At 40.1% G+C, this 12555-nt stretch overlaps 1 protein-coding gene across 4 annotated transcripts in view; it reads left to right on the top strand.

The window, feature by feature from the left end:
* SCHIP1 (schwannomin interacting protein 1) overlaps positions 1-12555 on the top strand; it is a 179582-nt gene that overhangs the window by 106600 nt on the left and 60427 nt on the right. The window contains exon 1 of one of the 4 annotated variants that reach the window (NM_001429860.1): positions 10414-10698. The exons of the other annotated variants lie outside the window; for them this stretch is intronic. Within the exon in view, the coding sequence (NP_001416789.1) occupies positions 10669-10698 (30 nt within the window). The 5' untranslated portion in view covers positions 10414-10668. Of the gene's footprint in view, positions 1-10413; positions 10699-12555 lie in introns of those variants that run through there. 4 annotated transcript variants of the gene reach the window in all.

Below are 12555 nucleotides of genomic sequence, written 5' to 3'. Positions count from 1 at the left end.
ATGAGCTAGTCTGTCCGAGAGGCCCAGCTGAGTTCAGTGTCAGGTTAGGTCTACACATCTTTTGGGCACATTCCCACATCAAGCCTAATAGGTAGATTGTGCAAATCACAAGTGAATGCCCAGTGTATCACATGAAGAGGTCTGTTTCCAGGTTGATGACCTAGTGTCAGTCTAGGTACTCTGTCTTTTCTTATCTTGTTTATAAAAAGGAATGTGAGCTGTTGCTGTATGTTGTTAGTGAATCAGTTTTAAAACAAATGTTTTTTAATGTTGCTTTCAAACTCCTGGACATGTTTAATGAAGACTATCCGGGGATTGCAGCATAAGCTATTATGAAGGACTGTTACCATTTCCAACCACTTATCTGTGTGAAACAGGATTCTCTTGGTGTGGCACAAACAAAATAAAGAAAGCATGCAGTTGGAATAACACTGTCACTGACTTTTATAAAGTCGATTTTCAAATTTTTGTACATAAAAAATCAGCCTCATGTTCCCAGTTAAGAATTTAATAAGTAAATAGTATCAATTTGAATGAAAAATAATTTTATTCTGATTGAAAACACTTTGGTTTATTTTATATGTGAGTTTTCTTTTGAAAAGCAGGCTTGAATACTTAAAGAAAAAGTGACAGCAATTGATTCACACTAACAATTTACTCAGGCAACTATTTTTTTAATATCTGAAATAATAGACACAGGTGGAACCATTGTCAGAATAGTTAACTTTTGAGTAAATTAATTGATGTACATTTGTAAGACTCTCAGGTAATTTTCTTATAAGGATAAAAAATTACAACCTATTTTTACCCTTCTCTCTCTCCCGCTTTTGGGGCTCAGAGGACGTGGGAAGAAGTTGTGGACAATACAAATACCAAGCATCCTTTTCTCTGGGAAATGACCTTGGTGCAACAGTAGTCTCCAAGTCCACTATCAGGCACTCCTCCAAGAAGTCTCAGACCAAATTAAGATGCTCAGATCACAGCTTATTCAATCAATTTAAAATGCATATCAAGATGCAAGGGAAGGAGATGGGATGAGCTGGCATACTTAGTGTGATATTGTCATTAGGCTTTCTTCCCTCTTTCTGGCACAGAGCTCCTAAAACCCCTGGAATTTCCTAAGTGATGAGAGTGATAAAGGCGTCTCCTGCTATCTGTGTTAGTGAGGTGATTTTTGAACATACGTCAGGATGGGAACCAGTTGCCTGGAGGGTCAACCATAGAAATAGAGGGTGGGAACTTTAAGTCCCACCTCCTGACCTGAGAGAGGCGCTTGAGGTTGAATCAATCACCACTGACCTGTGATTTAATCAGCTGCACTTATGAAATTAAGCCTTCATAAAAATCCAAAAAGGACATGGTTCTGAGAGCTTCCGGGTTGATGGACACTTGGGAGTTTAGGGAGAGTGGAGTGCTGGGGGAGGGGGCGTGGAAGCTGAGCCTTTCCCCACGCCTTCCCTGTGCCATCTTTCCCATCTGATGGCGCCTATGCATGAGTGCTCAGTCACTGAGTCACGTCCGACTCTTTGTGACCCCATGATTGTAGCCCGCCAGGCTCCTCTGTCCATGGAATTCTCCAGGCAAAAATACTGGAGTGGATTGCCATGCCCTCCTCCAGGGGATCTTCCCAAGCCAGGGATCAAACCCATGTCTCTTACGTCTCCTGCATTGGAAGGTGAGTTCTTTACCACTAGCACCACCTGCTCCTGAGTTATATCCTTTTATAATAAACCAGTAATCTAGTGAATGAAATGCTTCTCAGAATTCTGTGAGCTGCTCTAGCAAATTAATTGAGCTCAAGGAAGGGTTTGCTTGAACCTCCCATCTCTAGCCCGTTGGTCAAAAGTGCAAGTAATAACCTGGACTTGCAATTGGCATTTGAAATGGGGAGGGGGGTCAATCATGTGGATCGAGCCTTTAACCTGTGGGCTCTGATGCTGTCTCCAGGTAGAGAGTGTCAGAACTGAGTTGACTTGTAGGATACTCAGTTGGTATCCAAGAATGACATGGTGTGGGGAAACGCCCTCCCCTGCACCAACTGGAATTGCTCCCAGAATCCTACTTAGGATATGGTACAGGAATGTGAAGGACTGCACTGCCTGAGTCTGGGATTAGGTGATATTTGTGTATCCAACCTTTCTGCCACAACCACCTTCCTTGTTGATGATACAGTCAGAAGCCAGGGTTGAGTTTTCAGAGAGGAGGCCCAGTTGGACAGAAAGTGTCTGCCAACGACACAGCCTGCTTGATCAGAGACACGGGGCAAGTCCCTCAGGCTCCCTCTGCAACTTGCTCCCTCACCTGATGAGCAGTTGTGGAATTGTATTTCTTGGGCAGAAGACAAGTAGGGACAGAATGCGTGTCACCAGTGAACAGTGTAAAATCTAGTGAATATTGAGGGCCTGGGGGTTGTTTAGCATGTCATGAATATTAAGTGCTTCTCTAGTCTTTCCATCCCTTTCTGTGTTCAGCTTGAATTACTAAGGCATCCAGGTTACTAACTTACTCTTTAATACATCACATCTCATGAATTCTGCCTCATTGTCTAAATCCTGCACATTTCATCTATGTCTCACAACCCTTTACATACTTCATTGTCTGTACTTAACACATCTTATAGGTTTCATCTATCCCGTTTGTTTTTCTCGTTCTTATATAGCATTAGTCAGCATTTCTTGAATATTCTCAAGTAATACAGCAACACCTTCTACAAGATATCTTGGAAGAGCTTTTCCCACACTGATCCTCCTTCTCTGATTCCATTCTAGCCAGCCTCCCCATCCTTGAGGTCTTTCTGTCAAGGACCCAATCAAGATGCCAGTCTGTGCTCTTTCATCTTTCCACATCTCCACTACAGGCTCCTCTTTACTCAACATTTCTTTGTAATTTCATTCCCTGTATCTTCAATTTCAAGGCTAAATGAAGCCCTGTTACGTGCTCCTGATCTAACTCATTCAGGATCTGGTCTTTCCAGTTATTTTCCATCAGTTTCTCCCTTCTTCCTGGCTCCTTCCCTGATGCCCACATAGACATTTGGATCTCCTCTATCTTACAGATCAACCACAACAGCCACCTCTCTTGATTCCATTGTATCCTCAAGCTATCAACCTGATGCTCTAATTTATCCACAACCTTCTTTACAAACTGCTCTCTACTCAGTTCTTCAACTTCTTAATGGCTTGTAACTTGGTTTCTACCCCTAACACACTAGTATTGAAATTATTCTCAAGGGAAACTGATGACCTCTAAGTTGTCAAATTTAACGACTGATGGTTGTGCTTCCCTGCAGTATTTGAAGCCCTGGAGCTCTCTCCCTTTGATCCCCCACTGTGTTGGTTTTCCTCTTCTCCTCACCTTATCACCCCATGCCCCTTCCTTCCTCTTGCCCTCTAAATGCTGGCTTTCACCCTAGGGGACTGTGTTCATTGTGTATTGCTGCTGTAAAAGACCACCTCAAACTTAGTGACTTAAGTCAACATGCATTTGTTGCTGTTCAGTTGATAAGCTGTGTACTAGTCTTCTCTACCTCATGGACTGCAGCATGCCAGGATTCCCTGTCCTTCACTGTCTCCCAGAGTTGACTCAAACTCATGTCCATCGAGTCAGTGATGCCATCCAACCATGTCATCCTCTGTCGTCCCCTTCTCCTCCCCTCCCACCTTCAATCTTTCCCAGCATCAGGATCTTTTCCAGTGAGTCAGTTCTTCACATCAGGTGGCCAAAGTATTGTACTTTCAGCTTCAGCATCAGTCCTTCCAGTGAATATTCAGGACTGATTTCCTTTAAGATGGACTGGTTGGATCTCCTTACAGTCCAAGGGACTCTTAAGAGTCTTCTCCAGCACCACAATTCAAAAGCATCATTTCTTCAGCACTCAGCCTTCTTTACGGTCCAGCACTCACATCTGTATGTGACTACTGGAAAGACCACAGCTTTGACTATAGAGACCTTTGTCAGCAAAGTGATGTCTCTTGCTTTTTAATACTCTGTCTAGGTTTGTCATACATTTATTTATTGTAATAGATAAACATACATTTATGATCTTACAATTCTGGAGGTTGGAAGTCCCTAGGAACTCTCACTGATGTCAGCAGGGCTGTCACCTCCTGGAGGCTCTAGGGGGAAATCCACTTCCTTGCCTTTTCCATCTTCCAAAGGATTCCCACCTTCTTGGACTGGGATCCTTCCTGTCTTCACAGCCAACAACATTGGGCAGAGTTTTCCTCACGCTGCCATCTCTCTGGTTCTTCCTCTGTTGCCCCCTCTTTTTGCCTTATAAGGACCCTTGTGATAACACTTGGCCCTGGATGACCCAAAGTAATCTCTTTGTCTCAAGGTCAGCTGATTAACAAGTCTAATCCCCACCCCCCCACCCCAGCTCTGTGGGGATTGATGTGCCCAACATAGCAATGTCTCTGTTTCTTATTAGTCCTTTCTCTTCAATCTCTCCCTTCATCTAATCCATTTCTGCAACTATCCTGTCCCTGCAGAAGACCCCCCACGTTCTGTTGGCCTGACTTCTCTTTTGAACCCCCATTACCTCCTACCCCGTCAACTCAAAACTTTATGGTAGAAAATAAAAGACCACTACTGCAACCCAACCCCTCAGAATCATTGCCTCCTCCTAACTTCTCTGTTTGGTTTCACAGCACCAAGTTTACTCCAGCAGTGGTCTCAGAACTGTTCACTCTTCCAGGTCAGATCACTGGCTACGTTCCGTCAATGTATTTTTCACAGTCTCATGAAATGCATCCCTCTGTCTTCAACTTTCCATTCCCACTACCACCTCCATCCTTCCAGCCTTTTTATTCCTTGGACTGTTGTTGTTTCTTTTAATTGAGGTGTGGGGGTGGGGTGGAAATCTATTTTCTGTTCCTTTCTAGGGCCCCTTAGAGCTGTTTTACATTTATTCTAATTTTATCATGCCATCAACCCAATAAACCAGGAATTAACATCCTTAGTTTATAGATGAGGAAACTGAGGCTAAGAGCAATGAAGTAACTTTCTAAAAGTCATAATCATTCATTTATTCATTTAAAAATATTGAGAGCCTATTATATGCCAAGTATTAAATGTTGGGGATAATAGTACTGAATTAATTAACCATGATCTAAGTTCTAAGGAAAGTTACATTAATCTAGAAATAGAAAAAATAGACTCAAGAAGTAGAAAACCAAATGAACACGATTATTGCAGTCTCCCAGCTAACCTAGCTAAATGTTTTCTTGCTTTTCTGAATTCCTAGTGAGCAAAAAACAAAATCTCCTTGGTAGCACTTTACTCATTCAACACTGTATATAGTCATTTGTATACTGCCTTATTTCCCTCACCAAACTCCCTGGGGGCAGAAACACTGCCTCACATGGCACATAACAGGATTTTGTTTCAGCTACAAGGTTGTAAGAGTCAAAGAAGATGTTCAGGAAAGTACTCTGTAAACTGTAAAGCCATTTTCTAAGGTTTATTGTCATTAGTGATGCTGGCTGTGATCTTCTTTGGGCAAGTCATCCAAGGACCCAATTCCCCTTGATGTGGACAGGGTCAATTTTCCTTACAATTCCTTTTCTTTTCATTCAGGTTTTCTGTATCATCTTACGGAAAAACCTGAATGATTTTTTTTTTTTTTTGGCCAATCCAATACAATGTCTACCTGCTTTCCGCAAGTTCCTAAGGAAAAGCTTAAAAGTTATTGCTTAAGACAATGACTCTCTTGTTCATCTTCCCCATCCCCCCAATACCTTCCTTTTTTTCCATAATATTTCATTACAAAGCTTTTCAAATTGAAAAGTTTTTTAGGTGACTATCCATTTATGCACCATCCAGATTCTACAATTACTGTTTTACTAAACTTGCTTTGTCACAGCTTTCCAGTTATCTTTCCATTCATTCATCTCATTTATTTGATGCATTTCAAAGGAAGGTATCACTAAACTGCCCCCTAAATACTTCAGCTGCATATCATTAACCAGATCATTTTTATTCTTTTGAGGTACATTTGACATACAATGAAATGTACAAATCTTAAATGTTTTATTCAATGGGTTTTGACAACATATACTCCTCTGTAAGCCAAGCCCTTTCAAGTCATTCAGCTTGTGCCAGCAAGTTCTCTTATACCTTTCCCAAGTCAGTCCCTGACCCCAGTAGTTCACTCTTGAAATTGTATGCTCAGATGATCTGCAGATATGACTTTTTACTACTATATTTACTATCTTAAACACCCCGTCATTCTGTTCCTATTGCAAAAATTTATTTTAATCTTTTTTTCAGCTTTCTTGAGGTATAATTGACAAAATTTGTATATATTTAAGGTGTACAATGTGATGGTTTCCTATTAACATACATTGTGACGTGATCACCACAATCAAGCTAATTAGCATTCATTACTTCATATAGTTACCTTTTTTTTTTCTTTCAATCCCTACCCCCTCTCCATGGCAACCACCTGTTTATTCTCTGTAGCTATGAGTCTGTTTCTCTTTAGTTCTGTTTGTTCCTTTGTTTTGTTTTTTAGATTCCACATATAAATAAAATCATACAGGATTTGTTTTTGTCTGACTTATTTCACTGAACATAATACCCTCTAGATCTATCCATGTTGTCACAAATGGAAAAACTGCCTTCTTTTTTATGGCTGAGTTATATATATATATATGCCACAGCTTCTTTATCCATTCATCTATCGACGGACACAGGCTGCTTCCATATCTTGGCTATTGTAAATAACACTACAGTGAACATAAGCGTGCATATGTCTTTTCGAATTAGTGTTTTTATTTTCTTGGGAAACATACCCAGAGGTGGAATTGCAGGGTCATATGGGCTTCCCAGGTGGCTCAGATAGTAAAGAATCCACCTGCAATGTGGGAGACCTAAATTCAATCCCTGGGTTGGGAAGATCCCCTGGAGAAGGGCATGGCAACCCACTCCAGTACTCTTGCCTGGAGAATCCCCATGGACAGAGGAGCCTGGCAGGTTGCAAAGAGTTGGACATGGCTGAGTGACTGAGCACAGCACATGGCAGTTCTATTTTTAATTTTTTTTGAAAACTGTCCATACTCTTTTTCATACTGGCTGCTACAATTTACATTCCAATAGTATACAAGGGTTCCCTTTTCTACACATCCTCTGCAACATTTGTTATTTGTTGTCTTTTTGATGACAGCCATTCTGATGGACGTGAAGTGATATTTCATTATGGTTTTGATATGTATACCCCTGATGATTAGTGACGATGACCATTTTTCCTGTGTCTGTCGGTCATCTTCATTCTGTTGCTGTTAATTGCCACAAATGAAAAAGTACTTTTCAGGATTTAAAGACATAATAGTTTGCTTGGTGGAAGAAACAGGAAAAATGGCTTAATGAGGCAGTAGTCTAATTTTTCTCCTTTTAAAACATACCTTGAATTCAGTTTTAGGTCGAACCACTCTGCTGCCTCTCTCTTACCTTACCATAGATTTTGATTTCAAGGCCAGCCTACATTAGTTCAGTCAAAAGGGGTTTATTTCTTCAAGTCCTGTGGCCTTCATTTAGCATTTTTTATATGAACTCAATCACAAGAAAATCTGGAGGATTTTTTTTCTTCTTATTGCCGTTGCTGGAAGATTTATGTTCTTGGGCATGTCACCACTCTCTTAGGCCTCAGTGTCCATATCTGGAAAATAACAGTTTATCTCTTAAGTCCCCAGCTAAATCTGAAACCCAATACTTTCTATGGGAAGAAAAGTTGTGAAGACCTGAGAAGAAAACAAAAAGCATCTCTATGCTACATACAGAAGTATATTAAACAGTTCATCAATATTTTTTAGTCCAAAAATCTAAATCTGAAACCCAGTACTTTCTATGGGAAGAAAAGTTGCGAAGACCTGAGAAGAAAACAAAAAGCATCTCTATGCTACATACAGAAGTATATTAAACAGTTCATCAATATTTTTTAGTCAAAAAATAATAAATGTTACTGTATCTTGGTAAGTTATTCTAGCTTATGTGGTCTTGGAACAGCTGATTTCTGTTTAGTTTTTTTGTACTAGCAAATCATAATTTAAATTGTAACACAAAGTCCTTTCCAGTGAATGACTATAGAAGGAAGCTTGCTTGATATATTCCTTTTTTTTAAATCTTGTTTATACCTCTTGAGAGGGCTTTTTGACAGGATTTGGGAGACAATTGTCAGAAATCTGTTCTCCCCATAGCCACCTCTGAGTCACTTCCATTATTTATGGAACAGCAACTGTGAAGAGTGGGATCATGTTTAGGCTTTTTTTTTTTTTTTAAACAACACATGATAAATGTCTTTAGAAGTTTATGTAATATATCCTGAAGCTCTCAGTTTTCAGAAGAGAACAGAGTCCAGAAAGCAACTTTTTAGGCCTTGTATAGCTTGAAAGCATGTTCCTGAGTCTTAGGGTCCTAGATTGTCAAAACAGTAACCTGACTAAAGTTTTAGCAGCCTTTGGAGTAAAGCTGTTCTGTCTTGGAAAAGTTGCGACTGTGCCTCCTATATCAGGCATAAGATTTCCATTTCATCTTATTTGCTACCTTGCAAAGGAACTTTGGCTTACTTTTCCTTGCACATACTTCAGATTCCACAGCCTTCATCTGTGCAGTTGTATAGCAAGGCACTCCACAAAGCAGCCTCTGTCTCTGTCGTATATGGATTGCTCAAGAGGGAGGAATGAAATTTAGGATGGAGATATGTTGCCTGTTGTTTGCTTTCGTTGAAGACTTGCTGTCCTCTTTTCTGTTTAAGAAGACTCATCATCTAGCTCAGCTGTCTGCTTCGTTCATCAGGCTCTCATTGGACCACCTGCCAACAAGCTGGCCTAAGAAGTCTTGTACATGTTAGTGGCCTGGCTATCCCCTAGATTCCAGGCCCTCAAGTTTGGCAGGTTTTGTGTCCAGAGTGCTTTTTCCTTGGAACCCATCGAGCCTATGCGGAAATGGCAGCCTGTGAGATCACCAGCTGGGTCTTTCCTGTCGCCTTTCCACTGTCTTAACCAGGAAGCTGAAGCCAGGCTTGTGAATGTGTCTCTGGAATTGAACTCAGCCAACTTCTCTCCTGTCAGAATCTCAAGTCATGAAAATTAAGAACATTCAGAAAAATAGGTTTTTCTCTTTCCAAGCAACAGAGATGTTGTTAAGTTATAAGATTAAAAATATTTCGCCAAATATCCTTAACACAAACTCTCGGCACTCTCTAAGATTGAGTTTGATATGAAAACTTGTCAAATGTGTTGATCCCACTCATCAGGCAACAGCACTTGTTTTTCTTATTAATAGCATAATGAACACGTTGCAGTTATTAAAAAGAGTATTGAAGAAGATAGATATAGATATAGCAAAATAGCTTAAGAATGTTTTTAAACTTGGTTTAAATTCAGTCAAGATTTTACTGGGTTCCATTTGTTTGAGCATCATTTTGAGAACCACTTGTTTTTATTAAGAAAGAACAAAATGAGTTGCCTGTAGCAACTGAGAAATATAGATAGGGAAATTTCATTGTGTTTATTTTTTTAATTTTCTATCATTAAAGCTTCAAGAATTTATAGGCCTAGTTGTTCCTCCTTATAAACTGAAATCCAACAACGGCCCTGAAGAAGTCAAAAACTGGCTCCTCTTTTTACCAGAGACATGTATGGTCCAACTTGTGTGTCCTTTGATTACTATCTGGAAGTCCAGAATCCTTTCTATTATGGTCACTTACATGGAATGGTCTGTTTCTAGGATCATATTGCTGTATATATACAGGGCGTCTATATATTCAAGTCATAGCACTGGGTTTATATATATATATATATATATATATATGACCTTTTAAAAAAACTTGCACTTTAGTTTCATTTTCATGAAATGAATTATACTGACTTTACTACTTTACTAAGCCCTCTCCCTAAAAAGTTATGGGAATAATTATTTCATCTTCTTCTGTTTGACTTAAAAAGCAGATAAGAACCAAAAATGAGTAGAAAATCAAAAGAATTCCAAAATAATATTTTTAAAAAGAATGAAGGTCCTCATTTTAGCTATAAAGTTGACAAACACTTCAAACACTCAACACAGAGAACACCCCTTCGGTATCAAAATTCAGAATGGATTGTTTTCCCCTTTCGCCTGTTCAAAGTTCTGAAATGGTCCTTATGGGCTCTCGTTTCACAAGCACCAGGCAAGCAACATCAGTGGGCAGGAAGGATGAAGCCGGAGGTTAGAAATGTTCAACTGCAACATTGATTTGTGTCTGCCTCTCTCCCTCTCCCTCGCTGGCCTTTTTCCCCTTTAATGAGGACTAGAATGTTTCCACATCAGTTAACTGCCTTCATAAAGCACCAGAAGGTCACACCAGCCCCAGACTGATCCTTTTCTTTGTGCCGATAATATAATTGGCTGATTGTGCCAGTGATGAGCGCGCCCCCTCCCCCAGCCCGGTCCTAGCTCCATGTTTGTAAGCCTTACTGCTGGTTTCCGAGGAGAGCAGCTCGGCTCGCTGCGCGCTTCCCAGCGCAGGCAGTGCCACTGCGCAGGTTGATCAGCGAAACAGCATCCATTTTAATCTGCGGGGAGCCCCTGCCTTCCCAGGGCGTTCTCTCAGCCAGTGGATGCTCCGCGCTTTCCCTCCGCAGCCTCGCTGAGCAGTCCTGCTTTGGGGTCTGCTCCCTAGGATGCACTGAGATGGTACATCAGGAGAACTGTTCGTATCAGGTAAGATTTAAAGCCTGATCGTGAGGCCGGCATCCTTTGGGAGAGGAGGCCTTCCTCGTCCAGAGCAGCAGGTTGCCTCTTTCCGGGTTTTCACGGGATTTTGCCATCCTACACTCCTGGCCTCCATCACATACAGTATCTGAATTGTAATTAGATTTTCTGGAGAGTAATGGGGCAGAAAACTCTGCTTCTTGGCCTTTAAAGCATATGTGAAATCCGCTGAGGTGATCTGTGTTTTGCACATTCTGTATGTCTCTGCAAAATAAGAGAAATCGCGTTAAACTTTGAATTTAAGGGGCTTTGGAAAAGATAAATCTGGGTGGAATTTCACATAGATAAAAGGGAAAAATATTTTTGCTCATTGCATAGGAGACAAGTTGCTTCACATCCAGTTTTTAGGATTGTCTTGAAGGAAATTATATTAATCAGAAGTAATAATTGATGATCTGAGAAATTTTCAAACACCAGCTGGTATGCACTTGATATTTAAAGTTGCACTTGTCTCTCCAAACTTATTTTTACTAGTATGTTGTTTTAAATGACTAGTAAATAAGAATTAAGGTACCAACATGCGTAAAAAACTCCAAATAGGAATTTTTAGTAGCATGTACTCATCTCTGTCCTTAATTTTCTGTCTGGAGTTTTGAAGTAAGCACTTAGAGGATCTCAAAAGACCAGTTCTAGAGTGTGACTAGAACTGTGGAAGCAACACTGAAAATATCCTCCTTGTAAACAGACAACGAGAAGGTTCTCAGAGTAATTTCTCTGCAGCAGTAAGCACGGCTAGTCCAAGTCATGGATAGTTAATATCAGGGTATCACTCAACTGACCGAGTTTAGAAGCTCCAAGGGACCATTTCTCTAATTTAACAATGCCTCTTCCTTGTGTGAGGTAAGATACCTGAGACCAGCAGGTGTTTCTCAGAAGGTCGGATTTCACAGTAGTGAATGTATGCAGGCAGAATAGTACATCTCACAAGACTCAAAGCAGTCGTTTCCCAGCTAAGCAGTGTATGCCTAGAAAATATGTTTATGCACTTTTTTCTCTGCTTAATAATTGGAATTTTGTAATTGTGGGCTTGTCTTATAGTATTTTCATTTTGTAGTCCATTTAGGTCCATAGATCCTAGATAACAAGATTTATGCTTCATAGTTCTTACCATGCCTGAGAAAAGGGTCATGATGCTGAGGAAACAACAAAACTTACACACAATACAGTGGGGGAGTGGAGAGTGTCGACTTTTATGGAGAGACTAAGCTACTTATGGCATGGCTCCAGGTGATTAAATTACTGTAATAATTAAAATTATTTTTCTGCTCACTTTTTAGAGAAGCTATGTAATGTAATTTTTTGAAGGCAAGATGCTACAAGATTATTCCCTATATCTTTTCATTTGGTTGAACATGGAGTCACTGGTTTTATAAGTCACAGATTGGTCAAATATCAGCAGTGCCATCAGGAGGGGAGGGGTTGTTTAGCCTTCTGCTTCCAGAGGAAAACAAATTGATTTTCTTTTATATGAACTACAACATATAACACTGATTGTGTGTTCAATAGTTTTTGAAGTACTTATTGCTTATTTTTAGAATAAAATTATGTCCAATAGGCAGGTGATAATAGGCAATAGATTCTACATCTCCATGGGGTTTTATAGAACTTTATGTGTCTGTCCTTTTGAAATGCTCTCCCTCTGTTCATAACTCAGCAAATAAAGAAATATTAGCCATGAAGCCATGTCTCAATCCTACTTGGAAACCTTAGTTTTAGAACCCACCTAACATCACAGATTCTGAAAGGGCAGTTTCTCTAAGTTCTAGATGTTATCATGGTCACTGGTAATATCAACAATGATGTTTT

The sequence above is a fragment of the Bos taurus genome, chromosome 1 (assembly GCF_002263795.3).
Source record: "Bos taurus isolate L1 Dominette 01449 registration number 42190680 breed Hereford chromosome 1, ARS-UCD2.0, whole genome shotgun sequence".
Taxonomy (NCBI): domain Eukaryota; kingdom Metazoa; phylum Chordata; class Mammalia; order Artiodactyla; family Bovidae; genus Bos; species Bos taurus.
This window is presented reverse-complemented; position numbering and strand designations above follow the sequence as displayed.